At 49.1% G+C, this 23,913-nt stretch overlaps 2 protein-coding genes across 2 annotated transcripts; one reads left to right on the forward strand and one right to left on the reverse strand.

The window, feature by feature from the left end:
- Positions 1-10,008: 10,008 nt before the first annotated feature.
- Positions 10,009-12,194, forward strand: EGR2 (early growth response 2). Its single transcript, XM_054983867.1, has 2 exons — positions 10,009-10,186; positions 10,951-12,194. Exons 1-2 carry the CDS (start codon positions 10,009-10,011, stop codon positions 12,192-12,194), a joined length of 1,422 nt encoding a protein of 473 aa, XP_054839842.1.
- Positions 12,195-21,377: 9,183 nt separating this feature from the next.
- ADO (2-aminoethanethiol dioxygenase) lies at positions 21,378-23,662 on the reverse strand. The gene has a single exon (XM_054983241.1). The coding sequence runs from the start codon at positions 23,635-23,637 to the stop codon at positions 22,825-22,827; it is 813 nt and encodes a 270-aa protein (XP_054839216.1). The 5' UTR covers positions 23,638-23,662; the 3' UTR covers positions 21,378-22,824.
- Positions 23,663-23,913: the final 251 nt, after the last annotated feature.

Raw genomic sequence — 23,913 nt, forward strand, 5'->3', positions numbered from 1 at the left:
CAGCACAGAGTAAGTTTATTCAGCAGAAACAAAGAAAGGAACACAAGGCCTACCACAAGCCCTCCCCGGCAATCCTTCAGGCAGTTTACAGAGACACAAGTAAAACCTGGATTGGAACTGCTCCAGATTCTAGTATTCTGGGACTAACATAAAACATGAAACAGACTCCACAGCATTACAGTTGCCACTAATAGGAGAGAGTTCTTGTTCCAATTGTGTTCATTTTGTCTCTGGGGTCACCGTTTTTAACAAGAGCCGGTTTGGTATAGTGATGACAGCATTGGATTGGGATCTGCAAAAGTCAGATAAATGCCATTCTGCCCGAGTGGCTTGCTTGTAACTTTGGACATATCACATTCTCTTGGCCTGGCTTGCTTTACATGGTTGTTGTGTGGACGTAATGGAAAGGTATACAATGTTATAGTCACTTTGAGTCCTCACTGGGGCTGAACAGCAGAGTTTAGATAAACTCCACACCCATATTTTTAAAGGACATCTTATGGGTCTACTCAGAAAGGGTGTCTCAGGGCAAGTCCTTGACACACAAACTTTCATTAAATTGACAGCTGTCAGAGCCCCTACTGCAATATTTTAGCAAATGTATACTTCATTCCAGTGGTTGTCATTATTGTTGTTGATGGCCTGCAGATTAAATAGCACTTTGTCTCTAATTCAGTCACTGTAGACTGTGAATGCTGTATCATGCCCCAACTGATGATGTTGCACAATAGCAACATTACCAACACTTTCTTTTAAGCAGATCTTTTTAATAAAGGGGAGGGAGAGGGCTGAGGAAAAGGAGGAGGAAGAGAAGGAGAAAGGCAGTATATGGTAAAATATTAACAATGAATCCTATACTGCACACTGTGGTTAAAAGTATATTCTGGATCTGAAACTTTTAAAGAGTTTTGTTCTAATCTGCTGAACAAGCAGAAATCAAGTTATCACAATATCCTGTTTTGTACCCTACATCACAGTACTATGAACACATGAAAATCTATTCTAAAAAAGGTGAACTAGCCATCTTTATGACAGGGGCCTGTTGTTTTTTTCCCCTCCTCTCTCATTCTGGCTAACCTCACAAGGTTGTTTTGAGGGTGAAACAGAGGAAGTGAGAACAGCATTTGCTGCCTTAAACTCCTCCGAGGAAGAGTGTGATAAAAATTTGACAAATGGAATTATTCCAGCAATGAGCTTCCTTTTCCTTTTCCTCCTCTTGTTGCTCAGTCCAGCAGAGAGCAAATTGAGCTTTGCCTCCCCACCTGTATCAGGAGAAGATCCAGTCTCCACCCCCCTTTTGTGAATGCAAGTGTATGTGTTCAAACAAATTTGTTGTCATGGGGTTGCTAAGCTGAGAATTTTTTTGAAATGTCCCCATCTGGTATTACAAGCAAACAGTCTCCTCCACATAGTGAATATTGGCTGGGGAAACACAGTGGGAGCACAGCCGTTCTTGCAGTGTTGTCAAAGAAAGGAACAGCTTGTTCCAATACTATTGAAAATACATAATTAGATAGAACGCCATTAGTGAGGAGGAGGCAGTCAAAAGGACATAACACCCTTCCCCACCAATACAGAAGGGTGTTGAAGCAAACTATCAAGCAGTGCAATATTATTGCACGTGAAGGGAAATTTGACATATTTCGGGAACCTCTTCTAGGAAGCCCCGTCCGGAACAGTGGTGCTTTGAACTCTTGAAAAGTAAAACTCGTATTGTGATTTCTGTGTCAAGAATCAGCTGTGGGAAGGATAAATGAATGTGACTAACCCTTTCAATCCAAATTTCATTCTGTCTGTTCAGCCCAACAGATTGCTGTAGTTTGTGGCGTGCCTGAGCCCTTTGTGCAGAAAAAATCCTTCAGTGCTGCTGCAACTTTGTGGGCACGTAGTAAACAAACCGTTCTGGATATTTTGGTCTCTTGTCTGTACAGCTAAGACAAAGTGCTTTCAAAATAATTTGTGTAAGGCATTGGGTTCCAGGCAGTGAGTCAGAACCCCGAGCTGAGGTGGGCTGCACCAGTGACACATCACGATTTTCTTTTCGGCTGTTTGTTTACAGTTTATAAGATGAGAAAGATGAGAGGGGAGAAGGAAGAGCAGCAAGAAAGAGATATAAAGTATTGTAAGTATGCACAATGGGGCTGCTATTCACTGGTAGAACATATGGTTTGCATGCAAAAGGTCCCAGCTTGTCCCTAGCATCTCTTCTTAAAGGATTCCCGGTAGATGTTGAGGGCCCTTCTCTATCGGAGACCTGCATATACATTCATAACTTTCGAGCTGATGTTATGTGTGGGTAGTGGGTCTGGTTGGAGAGCATTTGGGGATGGTTGTACTACACAACTGAACAATTGTGGTTCCATTTAATGCAAGGTGGTGAGAAAAACTGTTCACACCGTTGCCTGAAAAGGGGCAGGACGCCACAGTGCAGGGCAAGAGCTCTGTGCCACTTGCTCAGGAGCAAAATCCATGGGACGTTCTCCTGCATTACATTTTTTGAAATGAACGAGCTTCCGTTGGAAAGAGGCATCCTCAAGACAATGTGTGCTGCCTGCTAACTTATTTCAGAGGTTGCGGGCTTGCCAAATTGTACCTAGAATAATTCTCTCTGTTTGAGGAATAGAATAAAATGGTTGAGATGGGAAAATTATAACAGTATATCCCAAATTAAAACCATACTATTTATGATGACCAACACACAACATATTGATATTTTATGAACTAGCCCCTCATTGAGGTAATAAACTACTGTCAGGTGGGGGGAGGTCAGACTGCAGGTAGGAGGAGGTCACATGACTGAAAGCTCCCCCCCACCACTACCACACACACTCATGCTAAAAAAACTGGATGGTGGTGAGATTAGACTAGAACTGTGGTACAGCCCAGAAAGAGGAATATCACCTGAGAGCCAAGCTACAAGTGACGCCTTACACAGGTTGGACACTTGTCAGCTTCCCTCAAGTTTTGATGGGAAATGTAGGCATCCTGGTTTTACAGCTTGGCTCTCCATTACAGCTGCAAGACCAGGATGCCCACATTTCCCATCAAAACTTGAGGGAAGCTGACAAGTGTCCAACCTGTGTCAGGCGTCACTTGTAGCTTGGCTCTCAGTTACAACTAGGCCTTTGTTGTAAGACTGGTTGTTTTTAATTACCTTCTTTCCTTGGTATGCAATCAGATATAAGCCAGAAACTTTTGTTTTCTTGATTACATAAAAAGTTATTTAGTTTCAATAGCCTAATTTACAAGAAAAAAGGGTAATTGACATTTAAGTGACTCTGCAGGATATCACTGAGACATTCCTGAGGCAGTTTCTGTAAAATGCATTTATTTATTTTAAATTTAAAGACATTCATGCTGAAACTACATGAAGCCAAAGTCAGCAGCAATGAAGAAAAGAAAAAGGAAACCCACCGGGGAGGGGGGAATCATTCCTTCATCAGTTATGGGTTCTTTTTCTTCAGAATATTATTTTTCTGTAAAAAACATCTGGATTATTTAGATGTCAATCTAAATAGGCATGTGAAGTACCAGTCCATGCCTATCAGGACAACTATTTTATTTCTGCCCATGAATTTTTACTCCTGAGGAAATATTGCATCCTCCTTCGTCTTCCCACAGGAACAGTTTTTCAGTGCAAGTGTGAGACCATTTATGAAGAAATAAGATTTCCTCAGTTAAGTTTGTCTTTGCATTATTAAATCACATGCCCACAGCTCCAAAAAAAAGAGTCTTGTACAAATAAAATAGGTATGTTTGTGTGATTTTCAGAACGTGCCACATGGGGGCAGTATCACAAGAAGAACACCTGGTCAGGTGAAACTGATGTGTGGTCTAGGCTGCTTCCACACAGTTGTTCTCTGCCTTTCAAACTGGACTGATTCCCCCCCCCTTTGGACCTTCCACACACTGTCATGATGTCTGTTTCTGGGTCTCCTCCCCCCACCCCCATCCTGTGTCTGCTGTTTCCCAAACCTGCTAGATTCTGATGTTTTGGGAAAGAATGCAATGCGTGTGGCATTAGCATACTGTCTGGAAGAAACAGTGCACATTTTTCTCCCCTGCCAAGGTTCTGTCTACATTGGCACCTTTTTTGCAGCCATCAGCCCTTTGTAGGTAATTTCCCCCCTTGCATTTCCCACCACAAAGCATTTCTGGGCCACTATGCATGAAATTCTGGAGTGCTTGTGATGTTAGCATGCCAGGGCAGTGGCCACCTTGGCTACCTCTCTTTGGTGTGCTAACACTGTACAGATAATGGCTGAGAGCCCCAGTATAAACACGATGTCAGGCATGTGCAAAATATTTGTGGGCAAATTTTTCTGTCCCACCAGCATCAAGTAGAAGATTTTATATCAACAAAATTTGGCTTGCCAAATGGCAAGAAAGGATTCTCAGGACCCAGTAACATGCCTCCTATCTTCTCTCATGATTCCGTTCACATTGTTCTTGAGAACGTTTTTTTAATGCTGTCCTTCCTTCAGCCTAGGGGTGGCATATATTGTTTTCCCTTTCTGGCAACACGGTCCTCTTTTCCGCCACCCCCCAGCACTATGGCAGCAGGCTCCTTCCTTCCCCAGGGCCTGCACCGCCGCCTCTGCCAGCACGTCAGTTGCAGGTGCCTCCACGGAGCCCCAGGCCACCTTTCCTGTCAGAGCAGCAGCTGCTGACCCCCCGTGCAGAGCCCTGGCAACAACCACCCAGCCATGCAGCCGATTCCCGTTCTTCCTTTAGCAATGCAGGTAGCTCAGCCCCAGCCAGACTGATGGAATGCCATCAGTAGCCCGGGCAGGGTGATTGCAGGCCCAGGCTGCTGCAGGAGCCACTAGAGAGGCTCCAGGGGCAACAGAAGCAAACTCAGCAGCGAGCAGAGAAAACACCCTGCCCTGGGCTGAGATGGTGTGGATGGGGCCAAGAGTGCAGTCGCCCATCTCTTGGATGGGCCACTCAGGGAGACTGAGTTGGGATTGGGAGGAAATCCAGGGAGCTGGGAAAAGGGCACTCTTTAAAAACAGGTTCCTGTGAAGAGGCAGCTAGAGCGTGCTGGATCTCCTGGGGCAGGAGAAGGAAGAAGGTGGCACAACCCCTTTCCTTGCATGAGGCCTGAGGATCCCTGCCTGTGGCGGATGACCCGATGGGGAGTGTCAGTGAAGGAGGAGCCTCACATTCCCTGCCCCCATTTTATCCTCACAACAACCACCTGGTCAGGTAGACTAGTCTGAGAGAGACTGGCCCAAAGTCACCCAGCAAGCCTCATGGTAGAATGGGGATTTGAACCCCGTATCCCAGACCCTAGTCTGATACTGCATCATGCCAGCTATAAAGCCTTCCATACGGAGCAGTCTCACAGATCAAACCATATAGAACAAGTAGCATAGGGTCCTGTTGGGGGGGGGGGGAAGAGACTTATGTGGACCAGGTGTCAGGCTTTATAGCTGGCATGATGTGCAAGCCGGTGGCCAAACGCAGTGCCTCTCAGAAGGACTGGGCTGGCTTGAGACATTTTCTTTAGGTGGCAGCATCCACAGGGCCACTGCTAGTGGAGGATTGAGAGCATGCTCACTGGCCCTCAGGGGCTGTGCTCTTTTCAGCCTTTAGACTTCAGTCTTTCTTCTTTCATTTGTGACAGAAAGTAGTAGGGGAAGGAGCAATTGGAAAATGGAGTAAAAGAAGCAAGGAGCTCTCAGGAAGGGGGGGAGGGATGAGGAACCTCAGAGGTAGTTTCTCAAAGGAGAGCATCTGCATTCCAATAAATGACAACAACATGTTGTGCACACGCAGTATATACTACAGGGGTTTGTCATTGCAAAAATAAACAGGAGCCTTGTGGAATCCTAAAAAACTAACAATATTTTATTACAATATATACTAGGCTGTCTGGAAAAGTTCTAAGAGGAGGGACAAAGGCCTGTTTCATTCGGCCATTCCTGGTCTTTCCTTATCTTTACTGTGAAAGTGTTAAGTGACTGGAAAGCAGATAGAAATTTGCAAGTTGGCTGGTTATCAGCCTTGTGCAATAGCACCGACAATCCAGGTACTTCATACTTCAGAAAGTCCGGCGCAGAGGGTCTTGGGTCAACCAGCCAGCAGCCAGCACTTCTGAAAGCAAGCAGATCCCACAAGGAACTGAAGAGAAATAGCAAATGTTTTCCCTGTGCTAAAGCAGTGGACAGGCGCATATGTAAAAAAAAATACAAACTAAACTTACTGTTCAAGTATTTTTTAGAAAGCATATTTTTATAAATGTATGAAGGGTGTTACATCTGATATTTGGGATAGGTTTTTACTAGCAAGCCTGGGACACAAAGGAGCTTTTGTACAGGTGGTGATTTCCAGTTGGTTTGATCTAGACTGCACAAGCAGCATAAGTTTAAGCAGCACAAGTCTAAGTGTTATTTTGTTTTGAAAGTTTTGCTTCTGCCTGGTTGGTTTTTACCTCAAATGTTCAGATGGGATTGTAAAATTTTGGGCTCTCTGAGCTTCTTTTAGCGACCGGTTGCTTTGCAAGACCCCACCTCCCTTTGTTCAGGTCGCTCAATTTTCTATTTTAAATTCTTCCTGTGGGTTTTAACTTGCACCAAAATCTCGCCCCGCTTGGGTTTCTAAGCCATAAGACTGATTTCCTTTATCCTTCCGTCTTGTTATAAGTGACCCACAGAGAAGCAAAAAGCAAAACCACAGCAAAAGAAAGACCAAGGTGTGGGTGGGCAAGTATAAATTGGTGGCATAGAATTTGGGGGGAGAACTGGTTTGTGGTTGTTCCTCATCCCTGCCGTAAGAAGAGCCCAACGTAGTTAGAGAGCGGTTGCATCAGTGCGGCTTTCCCAACAGAAATATGGCCGGGGGCAGGCCTTTGTTTCTAACCCGCACTCTGTCGTGTCTACTGGGTGTATATCAGAAAGAAGAGAGACTCCTCTGGTGCAGTATCCCTGCCATTTGAAGCAGATCCGACTCGGTAAGCTATTCTCTCTCTCTCTTTTAAAACTGTTTAAAAACTGAACAGGACAACTAGATATATATTCTTAAACCCATATACACAAGAGATTGCCCACAGAGAGAATTAGAACATCTCAAGCTGGGTTGTATATTATCTTCCCTTCTTGAGTTCATCTTGCTTTCAATCACTTTATTGGAAGTATTCATTCATGGTTTTTTATATATAAATATATGAACAATACCAATTTGGTATTACTGGGGCACGGAGATTGTTGGAGAATATCAACGCTCTTCATTTAAACCTACCTTTCTAAAATGAAGACCAAATCTACCTTGTTTTTAAAAAATTACCGAGAGAACATAGGGAAATGCTGTACAAATATTAGCATTGCTATAATAAACTTGTCCCTATGTAAGAATAAAAATCCTAATACTTACTCCTATCTGAGTTAGTTTGCAGGGCTCTAATGCAACTTCCCTTTAAATATATCACACATGAAAAAATGACCTCAATAAATAAGAGTCCATAGAAAATTTCTCGGTCGTTTTCTGATTGTAGCTGGAATGGTGTAGGGTCTTTGAATTAAGCTGAAATGAATTTTAAGCCTGCAACTAACGTTTTTGGCCACAGGGTGGCGGGTAACCAAGTGAGGGGAGAAAGTTTTAGACGCAATCGGAATACTTGGTGAGAGTTGGGGAATTAAGTTCCACTTGTCACAAAGCCTGTTTGACTCTTATCCACACATACACACCCCGCAGCCGCTCATTTGATAATTACAAAAACAGGCAAGAGCAGTGCGGTTACTATAGAATTAAAAACGAACAGATTATATTGTTAAAGATCATTTTTTAAAAAATCCAATTGAGAGCAGGGAAGGGGGGAAAAGTAAGCCCCCTTGTATGTTTCTTTTAGATTTAAATAGGTTTTTCTGGTTTCAGTCTAGCTTCGGGTCTGTTCGCCCCTAACCAAAAGCGATGCGTTGTGGGGAAAGCGGTTGTAGACTTGATTAGTTAATCGAATGGGATTGAATTCGATTAATGAATCGCCGCCACTTCTTAAAGAAAAGCAATCGGACCTGGAATGTGGCGCTTGAACGTCCCGTCGGGTTAGTTGCTAGGCTGTAGGAGCAATATACATGCGTGTTTGTCTGCATCTGACACGGACAGTAGCAATGCTGGCTTCTGGGTGGTGGTGGTGGTGGGAATTTTGCGCCGATTAGACGAATTTCTAAGGGGCGCCGCTGCTGTCTGATACAGTAAACCCCAGCAGGTCTGATCTGTATGGATTCTAAGGGGCAGAATCCACCGGTCGAGTTTTCACGGTGTGAAGCTGGAACCACGTTTCGACCCCATAACGTGTTGAGAAAGGCATCTGTGTAAGAGCTTTTCTATTGAGATTGATCGGCGCCGCAAAGGCGGGATGCAGTCCCCAAAGCCCCTCCATTTGGAGTAACTCCACTGCTGAAACCGCCGCGACCGGATCCTGGGCGCTGAGAATCGCAGCTCAGGGCGCCCCCTCAAAAATCAGGCGCAACGCGGACGAGTTAGCCAGGTCTCGGCCTGTGAGGAAGGGATGGGTTTTAAAAAGAGCCAATGCCTGCGAGCCTGGGCAGAGAACGAGCAGCCCACCCAGAGGGTAAGACCACCCCCCTCAAGAGGGCGAGGAGAACTTGCGGGACCGAGCCCGGAGCCCAGGCATTTCTCTGTTTAGAAGCGACTGGCTGTACGTGAGAAGGGGGACCAGAGGAGCCGCGTCTTTGGGCTGCGTAAAGCAGGGGATCTGGCTGTGATCCTGTACGAAGCCTGGGCGGGTGCCTGCCCCCACCGGTCCCAATCGGCGCAGCTTGGCCATTGCTTTCTGTGGGCTGTAAACGGTGCTAACTGCAGCCGGGAGCTCTGAAATGCGTTTATTAAAACCAGCGGCACGCCGGTGTGTACTCTGCCTGTTCAGCTGCGAGGTACTCGAAAGTGGTGGATCAGGCCTGCTCCTCCTGAGTAAAGTCTGGATCGCCCAGATCAAGTTCCTCGGCAGGCTGGTTGGGGGGCTATAAACAGCGCGGCGGGGGGAGAGGGCGAGCGCTGGCTGCGGCCGAGCTCAGCAGCATCTTCCCCGAGGCTCAGCTGTAACAAACCCAAAGGAACGTTCCGTCTCCAGACTGAGGATGCGCGCAAATGTTCCGCACCAGCAGCACCGAACCCGAGCAGCGTTCGCAGCGCATCTTTCCACCACTGTTTCAGACAAGCGAATGGGGAGGGGGGGGAGCAGACCCAGATTTCCTGAATGTAGCTATTTTCTGATCCGTCCCTCCTCTTGCGGTTACGAGCTGCCAAGAAAAGCGAGCGGGGGGTTGACGGCGTCCGTCTCGGATCCGCTCAGTTTGTTTCCGAAGTTGAGGTTTCCGGAAGGGCTCCCAAAAAGGCAACCAGGGAGGAGGAGCCCTGCCATTACCGGATGCGCTCCTTTTTAGGACTGGCGCTCAGCGACCGGAATCGCTCTCCCTGGGGGGCTCTTAAAAGCATCCTCCGAAGACCACCCCCATTTAAAAAACCGTTCCCGCTCAATACCCGAAGGGCGCCCCGTCTGAAACGTGCACACCGCATTGCCTCCCCAAGACCCCCGTTCCCCCTCCGCCGTGCCCAAAGTTCGCCGCTTCTCCCGTTCAGAAAGCAGGGGCGGGGACCCAGCCACTCAGGACGCGCCATGCTAATGTCCCATGTGACCAACCTCCCCACGCCCTTCCCTGTTCCTCAGTCCTTATATGGGCAGTGACGTAGCGGGCATTCACGGCCTCCCAATAAATACTTAGAGCAAGACTTTCCATCTACTGAGAGCTGCAATTGATTAAAACGGCTCAACAAGGGACGCCGACTGTTACAACACCATCACAGCAACTCCCGGGGTTTTGATACAGAGCCATAGCATAGGGAGAGACCTCAGGAGCCTTTCCCGACCTGTCTATGAAAGTTTGGTTTCCCCTCACTCTGGAGGAGAATCACCCACTTGCCCCCTCCCTGCGTAGTAACGGCACTACAGGGAAGGCAGGACAGTTTTCAAGCTTGTCTGTGGAGCAAATGATGACCGCCAAGACCGCAGACAAAGTCCCGGTCAGTCTCGGCGGGTTTGTGCACCAGCTCCCCGAAAGCATTTACCCCGCGGATGACATCGCTGCCTCACTGCCACCTTCAGTGACCATCTTTCCCAATGGGGATCTGGGAGGACCGTTTGACCAGCTGAGCAGTGTGACAGGAGGTAAGCCAGCCCCCGCCCCCCCCCCTGGATTTGCGCTTCGGGCCGGGCTGGGGGCGAGATGCCGGGGAAGCCTTCAGCTGGGCCAGAAAGCGGAGCGCCCTTGGAGCGCGCCCCCGCCGCCGCCTCGGTGCCCAAGCTTGCCGCGACCTGTTAAACGCAGGCCGCCGGTGCCGAAGAGGCGGGTGAGGCAGCGGCAGCCCACGGACTGAGCCGGGGCTTTGCATTGGCGCGAAGGGAGCGGAGTTTGTGTGGCCAAACTGAGAGTCGCTGGCTGCGTCCCTTCTGAAGGGCTGTAGGGCACCGGCGCAGGGCCACGGGGGCACCGGCCGCTGGGGCTCTCCGCGCTCGGGGCTGCTCCGGGGCCCCGTCCCACGCCCTTCGGACGAAGGCTCTTTTAAGCGCGCCTTCATTCGCAGCGCCTCCCGGGCCAGCGGCTTCCTGGGGGTTGCGGGTTGCAGCGAAAGCGGTGACTAAGGTTTGGGGCCGCGGGATTTCACACACCTCCGGCGCCACTTCCATTGGCTTAAATAAGCAGCCCCGACGTGGGCCCGGGGGACGTGGAGCCCTCCTGCAGGCTGGGTCGCCGGGGAGGGCCACAGGGCCAGGCGGCGGCGGTGCGGCATGTGTGGCGGGCATGGAGCGCAAACTGATGCTGAGTTGCCCCGGCAGGGAGAAGACGCGGCGGCGGGGGGCCCTCCGGGAGAGCTGCGGGCCGGGGCCCTCACTGACGCGCCGCCTTTCTCTCCCCTCCCTCCACCTTCCAGATGGCCTGATCGGCGTGGACATGAGCGACAAGAGGCCCCTGGAGCTGCCCTACGCCTGCAGCAGCTTCGCGCCGCCGGCCCGCGGCCAGCCCTTCACCTACATGGGCAAGTTCTCCATCGACCCGCAGTACCCCGGCGCGGGCTGCTACCCGGCCGACGGCATCCTCAACCTGGTCAGCGCCAGCATCCTGCAGGGGGTGGCCGCCCCGCCGACCTCCGCCGCCCCCTCGGCCGCCCCCTCGTCCTCCGCCACCTCCTCGGGCTCCCCCAACCCGCTGGGCTGCGCCATGGCGCCCTCCGCCCCCGAGCTGGAGCACATGTACTCGCCGCCGCCGCCGCCGCCGCCCTACTCCGCCTGCGGGGAGCTCTACCAGCCGCCGGCCCAGCAGCAGCACCCCCACCAGCAGCAGCAGCAACAGGCGGCCCCGGACGGCGCTCCGGCGTTCCTGGCCGGCCCGGCGGGCCCCTACCCTCCGCCCCCGTCCTACCACCAGGCCCCCAAGACGGTGACGCCCGACGGCGGCGGCGGGGGCCTCTTCTCCATGCTCGCGGACTACCCCGGCTTCTTCCCGCCGCCGCCCCCGCAGTGCAGCCAGCGCGACCTGCACGGGCCCGCCGAGCGCAAGCCCTTCCCCTGCGCGCTGGACTCGGTGCGCGTCCCGCCGCCGCTCACGCCCCTCTCCACCATCCGCAACTTCACCCTCGGCGCGCCCCCTGCCGGCCTGGGCGACGGGCCCGCGCCCGGGGTGGCGGCCGCCCGCCTGGCTCCCGGTGCCTACGGCAGCCCGGCCCACCTGCCGCTGCGGCCCATCCTGCGGCCGCGCAAGTACCCCAATCGGCCCAGCAAGACGCCGGTGCACGAGCGGCCTTACCCGTGCCCTGCCGAGGGCTGCGACCGGCGCTTCTCGCGCTCCGACGAGCTGACGCGGCACATCCGCATCCACACGGGCCACAAGCCCTTCCAGTGCCGCATCTGCATGCGCAACTTCAGCCGCAGCGACCACCTCACCACCCACATCCGCACGCACACCGGCGAGAAGCCCTTCGCCTGCGACTTCTGCGGCAGGAAGTTCGCCCGCAGCGACGAGAGGAAGCGCCACACCAAGATCCACCTGCGCCAGAAGGAACGCAAAGGCGCCGCCGCCGCCGCCTCGGGGAGCGCCGCGCCCCCGCCGCCCGGCCCCCTGTGCGCCAGCGGCGCGGCCACGCTGGCCTCCTGCTCCGCCAGGACCCGCACGCCCTGACGCCGCCGCCGGGGGCCGCGGACTAGCGCTGCGCCGCGCCGCTGAGGGGCGGCCCTTTCGCGCTCTCCGCCGAGCCCGCCGCCGCCCGCCCGCCTGCGCGGGCGCGCAACAGGTAAGCGGGAGAGGCTCGTCTCCCCGCGCCTCGGGCGGAGCCGGCCGGCGCCATCTGGGCGCGCTGGACTCGAGGCGCGCGTCGGCCGGAAGGAAAGCGGGGGAAGGAGGACTGTCTTGTGCACTTTAGAGCTTCGCCGGCTCCCCGCCAGTGAAGCCGGCAGCCAAAGCCCAGGCCGAACCGGGACCGTTTTGATCTTAGCAACAGAAATGCAACTAAGCGCGCGGAGGGCCGCAGCACCTTTACTTAGCGGCGAGGGCCGCTGGGAAAACAGCGCGAAGGACACGCGTGCAGAAAACAGAAGTGCAATGAGGACGGAGCCGGGCAGCAGGCGGGGCAGGCGCTGGTCCGCTTACTTCCTTGCTTTTTGAAAGGTACTTTCCAGCTTGCAAACGGCTGCTCGCCGCCAAAGTAGCTTTCCCCGTCCAGTGTTTGGGGCGTGTGCCGGTTGGGAAGCGACGTGCACTGTTCTCAGCCTCCTCCGGGGCTGCGGAGGCTAATGGGAGAGGTTTAACTTATTATTTAAAGGGAGGCTATATATTCATGCTCGGATGTCTGGCATGCATGCAATCGTGTTGAACTGTCCTTGGTGCCTTTTTGATGTTGACAATGGTTCAGTGGCCGCATGTAAATTGGCCGCCTTATTAATCGTCTTTTAAGATGGGACTGAGACCCACACACACAATACGTTTTGAACTCCCTGATTTCGTGTAGCTGTATATTTCGGCCTATTAATATTTGGATTTTTCTAGAAACTCTATTTTTGTATGCACTGGGTTTTTTTGTGACTTACAACATGTTGCCTTTGTAGTAATAATTTTTTTAAAAGCATCAGAGGAGAATGTAAATGATTTTGCTAGTGTTGACAGTGTGAGGTTGTTGGCTCCGAAGGAGGCAGAAATATTCTAATCATGCACAACCACTAACTGAAACCATCCCCGAGAAAGGTGGTTTTGCCTTGACTATTGTGTAAATAAATGATTGTTTTGTGAAGAAAAAAAAAAGCTCAATTGTCCTGGCGTTATTGCAGCTTTGCTTCACCCTTTCTAATTCATCAATAGAGGCCAGAAGGTGGGGAGGGGAAGAGCAACCCGCAATTTGAGAACTCTCCCTTCCTTGAATGCTCACGGTTTGTTGCTTTACTATTTCGAAGTGCTTTCAGAGACGGTGGATGCCAAAAGTTCCACTGAAGTCCATAGCAATCTTGAATTACACCAAATCCCATAAAACAGGTGGAACAGCTTGGACACCATGGTTAGATCAAAATGTCAAAACTCACAATATTTTAGTACTGGAGATGTTATAAAGAAAACACATAGTGTTCTACAAGAAAATTCTTGGATTGTAGCCTTTAAAACGGGTGTCTTAGACTTGTTGAAATTGCCTCCTAACTTTACTTATTCTGTAGTTGCCAAATACAGGGTGCAGTCATCCCCAAATGAAACATTTGCATCCTGTTGATTTTCAGCAGGCAAATTAGCTGTTAGCTCTCCTACTGAAAGTTCTTGCCCCCCCCCCGTCACATCACTATTGCAGACTGAAGCATCTGCCACCACTCATAAAGTTCTTCTGTATCTCCCCCCACCCCTGCATATTTACTCTTTCCCCTGAAAAAGTGGTGGGGGGAGGGTTATAATGATACTGCTCTGAATCTATCTGTGCAATTGGATTTCACAAATTATTTTCTTCACCTATGAAAAAGGGCAATTTCACACATTAAAGGTTTAGTCTAGCTGCATGTCCGTAACAGTGATCACAGCCACTTGTGTGTGTGCTCCTGCTAAATCAAGCAAAACTTGCAGGTAACCTTTGCTTCCCAAATTAACCTGATCATCCCAGAGGCTATGAACTGGAAAAGCATGACGCTAGATCCGTGAACCCAGGGAAGGTATGCAGCCCAAATGGGTGAGCTTGGATCAGTCACGCACATTCAGCCATTGTAGGGATATTATGAGGATATAATGGAGGAGAATGATGTAAGCTGCTTTTGGTCTCCATTGGGGTGAAAGGCAGGGTGTAAATGAAGTAAAATAATAAATCCTATGCATGTTCGAAAGTGAACTTGTGCTGCACCTCTGGTATAATTTCCAGGGAGTAATCCCCACTGAATAAATGGTATTGACTTTTGAGTGAATTTTGGATTGCTCTCTCTCTCTCTCTGAAGTGCATAGGACTCGTACAGTGTGACCCTAGACACGTTCACTTTTAAGTATCTCCCACACTGAATGCAATAGCATCCACTCCCAGGTAGGACTGCTACCTCTGACTTGGCTTCCCACCCCCCCCCCCCCCCAGAACACCAATCTTTTCTGCTTTTGCAAATGGAGGAAGTTTCAGAGACAATTGGTGGTAAGGCACAGGGCTACTCAAGAGGGGCAAAACACCTCTACTTGGCTAGCAGAGGCACCTCATGGTAGTCTATGCAGTTCTTTGGGCTCTAGCCTATTAAGGTTGCATAGCCTACTAAGGTTGCATACCTGCAGCTAGAGGCTGTAGGACAGCCTAAAAGTAAAAAATCTGGAGGCAGTCAATGGGTAAAACTTTTTTGTATGCATTACAGAAGGGTGTGGGTAAACCAAATCCCTGCCTTCAGTAGCACTTGAGTACCGAGGACTTCCCCTGTTGGCAATAAATAGAACTTGTTAATGTAAATGAGGGCGTTTTGACTCATTACTGTTCCATGGCTTAAGGCAAGCTAATTCAAGCAGGCTCAGGAAATAAAGTATCACATCAGCCAACCAAGTGCCCACTCGGAGAAAGTTGCTTTCGGGGGCTAGAATGGGCAAGGGAAGATGCTGTGGCTTTGTGGAAGGAGCATCACAATGCAAGCGGGTGTTCCATTTCAACAAACCAACCACAGCAAATGGGCCACTTTTCTGTAAGTGACTAGTCTTGAGCGGAACTAGACCGCACTGTAAATAGATGAACGAAAATTGGGTATTGTCTTAGTGGAAACAGTGAGAACACAGATCTAATTTCTGTTAAGATTACATAAATTTAGCATCTTTCTTACCTGCTCACTCATACTTATTGCAGTCATTTGGGGCTGAAAAGGTGAAGAAGTGAAGCTTCCCAGTCTGAAGAAAGTTCTTGCCTCAAGTGCCTAAAGATGCGGCTATTCAGAGTTGCAGAGGCCGAGTGATTATTGCTTAATGATGACCAAATACACCATAGATGGTTTACAGAACTCCATGCCAGACAGCAGGTTCATACGTGCACATACATCTGACTTCTCTACACATTGATTGACAGCTGAGTATGAGAGCCAGCTCATGCAAGTAGTAAACTGTATGCTGTACACAACATCTAAGCAGGCTTTGTCTACTGCACTTACACGGATATGCATGTATTTGTGAGCCTTTAGCTTCATATCCAAAATAAGGTGGACAGGAAAGAGTGGGAAAAGACAACATGATAATGAGGTAAACGAAGAATTAACTAGTAGTAAAAACAGAAAAAAGGAAATACTTATTTAGACAAATGTGGAATTTGCTGCCAGAGGATGAAGTAATGGCCACAGGAATAGGAGGCTTTAAAGGGGGATTAGACAGCTTCATGGAGGATGTGCCTAACAGGCTGCTAGCCATGATGTCTAAAAGGAACCTCCACGTTCAGAAGCCGTAAACATCTGAATCCCAGTGCCAAGAGGCAACGTCAGGAAGGCCATAGCCTCTATTGCCCTGCCTGCTGGCCCCCCACAGTAACTGCTTGGCCACTGAGACAAGATGCTGGACTAGATAGACGAGTGGCCTGATCCCACAAGGCTCTTCTTACGTAACTGGAAGCAGTGAGGATGCTTGTGGCCAATCAGACAGAATCATCAAATGATACTATCAAGAAAAATAAGTGTTCCTGGATGTTCTTCCATCTAGAGCCCTGGTCACATCCAGGGGTGCTTCACCTTCTCTCTGGAATTCATCTAATTCATTCCGGCACATCCCTCCTAAACCATTTTATTCTTATCCTTCCCCATTAAACTCCCACTTCTTAGATAGTGTAAAGATTATTTTTGGTTTCTAATGAGATTATGGAGCAATAATAGGGGTAGACCGGTGTAGCAGTATGATCTTTTTTTTGTCAAAGTGTTCCACAATGGGGAGGGCTGGCAACAGTGCCCTTTACGCACCCTTCTCTGCTCCCCTCTTGCATTGGGCACCTGCACCCATCATTCATGCTGCTACAGTGCAGCTCTGCACAGATGCAGTGGTTGGCATTCACCATGTTTTTAATTCATCTATTTTCATGGCAAAGCAGCACTTCTTAATGTTCAAGCTACACTCTGCACTGACACTATTACACACTTCTTTGAAAGTAAGAAAAAAATGGGCAAAGATTCCATACCACACCACCTATGATGCAATGGAAGTGTGGGTGAAGGATGCAGCCTTTTATTACTGTTATATTTAGATTTTACTGTTCTTCCATGGAACTTAAGGAGATCCCCATCCGTGTATCAGTCAAGACTTGAATTTCAGCACCGTTCCCCTTTATATCATGGTTAAAACTTGTATTTTAAGAGGATAGCACCACCCGCAACACACACATCCATTAGAAGAACTTCACAAAAGTTCATATGAAAATATTGTTGCTTGCTTTATACAATGCACTTGGCTACTGCAAGGATCACTGTCCCCTAGTCCTTCACCAGGAATTCGTAAACCGCCACAGTCTTGTTCATCAATCATCTAGAGCTTTGATGTCCGGGACAAAAATGAGTAAGATGTGTCGCTCTATGTTCTGGCACTGATGCATTTTCTTTTTGCACTCAGAAATCACAGGGCAGTCCTAAGCAGAGTTACACCCTTCTAAGTCTACTGAACTAAATGTAGCTTTGCTTAGGATTGCACCATTAATCATCTAAGCTGTCATAGCAAAATAACTATCCATGAACCATTAGAAGCACTAGGTAAGCTCCAACCAGCCCACAAAGCTAGATTTGTGCCCTGGTCCAAATCCCAGCAGTGCAGGTGCCTTCCAGGAGAGAGTCCCCAATAAGAAAAGGGAGAGGTTGGGACCTACCTAAATTCCTGAACCAAAATAAGATATAAAATAATAAACAAATGGATATACTGATGCTTCCTATATAGGGGGGGGGGGATGTTGAAGCGGGACTGGTTCTGCTCATTTATTAGAATACCATTTCCTTTTTCTCTCAACCTGAAATAAATGCCACACGTTCATGATCCACTGCTACTGCGACAAATCAAACCAGTTTGAAGCTGATGACCTGTGGCTTGTGGCTTTGTACCCAAACCAGCCTAACTAAAAGACGGCATGTATTTAAAACTTAAAAGTACAGAATAATCACACCAACATCCGCTTACAATCAAATGCAGATACAGCGTTTTCTTCTTTATTCGTGCAACTAACTTCCCTACAATAAACACACATACAACGCCATAGCACACCCACTACGTGCCTGGAGCCAGGCAGTGCCCAGTTTAGAGCAGCTCAAATGGGTAACTTTCAACAAGCCGCTCCCCCTGTCCACTGTCCACGGTGCAGATAGTGGCAGAGCTGTGGGTACCCTGCAGGACTGCTGAGATGGACACAGAGCATGGAGAGTACCTAGAAAGCCACTTACACAAAGTACTGGGTAAATTACTATCTTAGAAGGAACACTAATTGCAACAAAGCTTTTCCTCCCAAGTAAGCGTACCTCAAAACTCAACCGCAAGGCATCTGAAATGGCAGAACTCCAGTTCATCATCTGTGGGTGACACTATATGGTCATTTAGAGCAATTTAAGAGGATACAGGATTTCCTTTTGACTTTTAACAGCTGGTAATTTATCACTTCCAGCTTCCTTGTGCCAAGGTTTTCCAAACACAGTGGAGAATTTAAAATACTAGCAGCAACCTAATCAGCTACTTCCATTTTTTCCAGTTTTAAAATGTCTACAGAGATACTGGAGCCACAGCTTTTGTGCACAGCACATACAATTAGAATTGGTCTGATCTTTAAACTCCTTCTTCCTTCCACGCATCACGGTAGAACATAGCACCACTCCCTTCTTTTGACTACATGAAGCTCGCCACCTTCCCTGCCCTGACTAAAAAGTTATGAAAAAGCTCATTGATTCTCCCACTGAGAAAGGTACTCTCAGGTATACTACCAGCATGGTGAGCAGAGGAGGCCAATAAAAGATTTCTAAGAAAAATCTGCTTTGATTGATCCACCAGATTTATATTTGCAAGGACATCACCACAGGGACAGAAAAGGCCATAGCCTTTTTGCAAGACAGTTTGCACAGCTCCTGGTCAATACAGCTTAAGGTCTGGATGGTTGTTTCTGAATGGCAGCAATTTAGCAGCAACTGCAAGGCTGCGCTTCTACTTATTCTGCTCGTATGGAAGGGGAAAGCCTGATGTTTTCCATTTAGTGCAAGCTTCCACAGATAAATATAACAGGCTCACTTAGAAGGATATTAATGCAAGACCTAAAACCCATTTCATATTGCTTCACCTCAATGAAGCGAAAGAGGATCGTCAATCCAAAGCATGTTCCTGCAGAAGTCACCTTGTGTCTAATCGCCACCTGGACTTAGCGGCACTCACTTCCAAGCGGACATGCTTATGATAATAAAGTAATATAATAACAACAACATTCAATTAATATATCACCCTTCAGGACAACTTAGCACTCAACACAGAGCAGTTTACAAAGTATGTTATTATCCCTACAACAACGAACACCCTGTGAGGTGGGTGGGGCTGAGAGGGCCCTGAAAGAGCTGTGACTGATCCAAGGTCACCCTGCTGGCTTCAAGTGGAGGAGTGGGGAATCAAATCTGGTTTTCCAGATTACAGTCCAACCACTCTTAACCACTACACCAAACTGGCTCTCGGGCCCATGCTATATACAGGAGGGGATAAAATGGACTTGACCACTTCAAAACAAAGGCCTGCTATTTTAAAAGCTAATTTTAAAACAAATAGCATGGAAAGGAGAAAGGTTCTAACTGCTCTCCAAAATTACTAATAGACTGAAATTTTGCTTTTCTTTTTCAACAATGGCATCTTCCTTCAATTTGAAGTGGTTCAGTCAATTCCATTATCTCATTCATATATAAACTGAGTAAGGGGACAAAGTTTTAGGCAGGACTGTTGCAGGTGCAGGGTTGCTTTTTTGAGTCCTACTCTACATTGTTTCCATGCATGGAGAAAACTAGCACACTTGGAGATGGAGAAAGACTGAGAAGAGTCCTGTTGTAGCAGGCTTTACAGATGGAGCTCCGATCCATTAGATATGAAAACCATCACTTTATCTGTGAATTAGTTGCTGTTTAAGAGTATCCAGTAATGTTTTAGATCAAATAAATTATGTTATGATAGGTGGTCTCATATGGCCTGCAAGAAAAATATAGTTCTTATTCATTTGGATATAGACTAACTCGAGCACAAGCATTTTAACAATAAGACTCGATGTACTTATTTAACGCAGAATAGTTTTTTTCCAGCAGTGGCACAAACCAGCCTGTGCTTGTCTATATGCTTGGGTATTATCTCTAAACTACCAACAATGACACTGAAAATGTGCATTGCCACAATAATTTAGTCTGGGATCAAAAAGGCGTTCAACCTCCCACAAGCATACCGTGGCTTGTGGTTTGTACCAAAACCAGCCTTACTAGACGATGGTATGTATTTAAAACTTAAAGTACAGACTGCCCACTGTGGTCCCTCCTGTGTCCCCCCAAGCAGGTCCTCCTGGAGAACAGAATAACCCCTGAAGCAGCACACTCTACGGTACCAGCAGCTGCACTCAGAAAGGAGAACTTCCTATAAACCAGCAGCAGCAGTGTCCCCTCTCATGCAAGGCTTTTTAGATCCTAATCTTATTCAGTCAGCCATATTCCATGATCCCTCTAAAAAAATCACAGTAAGGTGTGAGCAATAGGAGAAGCAAGACAAGATTTAACCTCATTATATGCAGATTCTGAGTCTAGGCACAGTTCTTTCAAAGTTTCTTCTTTTTTGTATCTGTTTGTTCAACATGAAAGTGGGTTACGGATAGAATTGCCAGCTATCTGACTGAGTACATACACTCATTTGGCAATGCAGATGTCATTTGGCGTGTCCCACGAACAGGTTTGTGTTGCACTTCAAGACTTTAAAAAAAAATCACAGGAGAAATTGGTGGGGGGGAATCAATGCCAGCTGAGGGGCATCATACTACCTTTCAGTCATCCTTCCATTATCTGAATTGATTTTAGCCTTGTTCTAAAACAGTTTTGCTCTCCTCTGGTACTACAGGAATCTGCTGCTATCCTTTCCTTCTAAAACAGTATCAAAATTTGCTAAACCCTAGTTAACTTTTGTTTAAAGGGTAAACTTGTCAGCAATAAAACACAACACTAAAGAATAAACTTGTTTTCCAGTCCACATGCTACCTGAATCTGAAATTCGGGTTATCGTCATTAAGGGAACGCATAGAGGTGCTGCTTCTATGGCTTCTTCTAGCAGGACTCTCAGCATACCATTGCTGTGACCAAAGGCCTCTTCTGACAAAAGCCTTTTCTCCTACATCCCCTGGACGAAGCAGATTCAGCTGAGCACAAGCCAAACTGACTTCAGTGTCCCAGTATCAAGAACACAGCTTTGTATCACAAAAGATTAAACTTGGCATCATAACTGATGCGAGTTAAGCCATTCATCAAATGGAGGTTTGCTTATTAAGTACTCGATGTTGCTTTTCCTCCATCACCTTGATAGGCATTAATGAAGACCACAACTATTAATACAGAGTACAGCTGAAACACCTGAATACGCCCTGACGATTAAACCACACCTAAATTTGCCAATAGACAAAAACAGCAAAGGAACAAAGATCAATCATGGAAAGAATTTCATCAAGGTTGATATGCCCCTTAATGCACTTTAGCATCAAAAGATACCAAATGCCTAGATCAGAAAGATGTTAGGGCATGTACTTTACAATCTATAGGATTATGAAGATTCCCTGAGGAATCCACTAAAAAGGCATCTTTTTGTGACACCACACCCACACTGTGAGCAAGGAATGCCACACCAAAGCAGGAGAGCAAATCCATTTTCTTCTCATTTAATAAAAGTTCTACAAAGGTAACTATAAATAGTAAAAAAAGGAAAACTGTTACTTCAAGGACATCTGTTTACACAAGGTGTCAAAACAACAAAAGAACTAAACTCAAGCCACAATCTTTCTGTAACTATACAATTCTATAGAAGGCTCAGGCTAGAAACTTATTACCATCAAGTGTCAAAACCACCATCTGTTACATGTTGCATAATCCACCCCCACCCCCACACAGAGTGAATGAATCTTTGGAGCAAAACCAACTAGAAAATCTTCCATTGCTGGATATTAAGGAATGGTACAAACAGCCTTATCTAGGAATTGTCATTTTAATATCTAAAACACGTTCTCTTTACACATCAGTAATATTTTTTTTGAAATGATCACTTCAACCTGACAGCATCTGAATACTGAATGAAACCTTGATTTTAACTATAAACCCAAATGTTAGTGTTAAAGTATGTTGTCCTGCTCCAGTCCATTTGGTATTGTCTTCATAAATTTCCCCCCAAAATCCATACTGGAATCCTACCAAATGGATGCATGATCTGCTGGGAAAGTATCTGTTCTTTTCAGAAGGCACTCAACTAGCAGGCTTCAGAATTCTTATTGCCTTTATTCTTTTAGTTGGAGCCGAAGGGAAAAAGCGAAGGTTCACAGCTTGAAGAGTATTTTTAAATTAAGCTGAATACTTCAGTGCCTGAAGGGGAAACATTACGACTCTCCTGTATCTTCACATCAGGAAGTAGGAATAAATATGACAGCACTCAACTGCTTTGCACTTGCGGAACTGGAGAGTTTCATCACTTCCCTGTAAGGAGAGAAAAGGGGATACAAATCGTGTCCTGATTTGACGGAGCCATTTCTCCCAACTTGATGCAAGGGAAGTGCATCCACCAGGAAGCAACTGACATTACTGGCCTCAGTAGGGTTCTCTGTTCCCATGTGGAGCATTAGCTGGCTGCTGTGCCTTACTGGGCAAGGCAAGGAGCCAATGCCCCAGAAAGACCTACTTGCACATGCACCATTTGAAATGTCGCAGGGGGGTGGGTGAGAGATTCCTCGAGGAGTCTGCCTTCCTTCCTGAACCATACATTAACAGAGGTGCATTGTCTCAAGACCTGCAGCTGGTGCTCCGGGATGTTCTCAGAGCCCCAGTAAGTGAACTCCCCAGGATGCAATGCGTGCAGGCCTGCTTCCAGACACTCTCGAGGAACGCTGCCCTTCTGTGCAGTCCGCTGTGCGGTGGCTCGGTGGCTCCTATTAGACTCAGGCAAGCATCCGGTCAGGGGGAAGTCAGGGCAACTATGGCTTAAAAACGTCTCCAACGCAGCAGCAGGGAGTGACCGCCGGGCCAGGAGCTGGGCAGGCCAAGCCTTCCATCGGCTGACGGGCGGGCATCATCAGGGAAGGCAGGGGGGCTCTCCTGGCCTCTTGCAGCGGCCCCTCCGGGCCTGTCCTTCAAGGAGACACGCGGGGCCCCGGGTAGGGCTCCCCGCCGCACCAGAAGTCGGGCGCCTGCGGGGTTTCTTGCAGCCACACCTCCTTGGGCAGCCCCTGCGGCTCGGCCTCTGATGCCAGGCTCTGCCCCTCGCCCAGGCGGTAGTAGTGGCAGTCCCGGCCGCGCTCGGGGTCGTACGGAGGCGCCAGGATGTCGAGGAAGGCGGCGGGGCCGCCCACGGCGTCGATCTGGTGGAGGTTGTCGGTGTGGGGCGAGAGGCGGCAGGGGGCCGAGGCGGGCGTGTAGAGCTGGTGCGAGCGGAGCAGGGCGCGGTGGCAGCGCGGCGAGGCCGAGCGCGGCGGCGGCTGCTTGGGGGCCGCCGCCGATGACGCCCCGAGGGCAGACTCGGGGCCGCCGCCGCCGCCTCCTTCCCCGCCGCCTCCCGCGCCGCCCGCCGCCGTGTCGAAGCAGGCGATGCGCAGCGTGCCGTAGAGCACCTTGAGCAGCCCGTGCATGCCCGGGTGGTCGTGGAGCGGGATGCAGGCGCCGGCGCGCAGCACGAAGACGCCCATGCTGAAGCTCTCCGTCTCGCAGATGTGCATGTAGCTCACCGGCGGCTGCACCGCGCCCGGCACCGCCGACGGACCGCGCGGCGCCAAGCGCAGGTCCTCGGCCCGTACCTCGTCCAGCAGTTGCTGCAGGCGCTGCAGGTTCTCCGTGAAGCGCGGCCCGCCGCTGCCGCCCTCGTTGGGCCCGCCCCCCGGCGGGCGGAAGGTGAGGCGAGCCTGCCGGGCCACCCGCTGGATCAGGGAGGCCATGTTGTCGCGGGGCATCCTGCGGCCGCCGCTGCCGCCCGCAAAGGACCGGGCCGCCCTCTGCGCACGCGCCGCCTCGGCGCCTTTCCGCCGACGGCTCCGCCCCGTTGCCCCGGGGCATTGTGGAGATTGTAGTTCCCAGCGTGCGAGGAGGTCTTGCGCGCAACGCTCGCTTGAGTTTTGTTCGTGAGCGCAATGAGGCTGTGTCTGTTGTTAGCTGCTGCGCTAGCGCAGTAATTCGCGCCTGGATTGTCTTGTTCACGCAGGAAAATCCAGTTGTGAATGCTTGCTGTG

Source organism: Eublepharis macularius, chromosome 6 (assembly GCF_028583425.1).
Source record: "Eublepharis macularius isolate TG4126 chromosome 6, MPM_Emac_v1.0, whole genome shotgun sequence".
NCBI lineage: Eukaryota > Metazoa > Chordata > Lepidosauria > Squamata > Eublepharidae > Eublepharis > Eublepharis macularius.

What these genes read in the sequence shown, in the direction of transcription:
- EGR2 (XM_054983867.1), top strand. Translation starts at nt 10,009, where the DNA reads ATGATGACCGCCAAGACCGCAGACAAAGTCCCGGTCAGTCTCGGCGGG. An exon ending in GCTGAGCAGTGTGACAGGAG is followed by an intron (nt 10,187 to 10,950) that starts GTAAGCCAGCCC and finishes TCCACCTTCCAG; the next exon opens with ATGGCCTGATCGGCGTGGAC.
- ADO (XM_054983241.1), bottom strand. Translation starts at nt 23,637, where the DNA reads ATGCCCCGCGACAACATGGCCTCCCTGATCCAGCGGGTGGCCCGGCAG.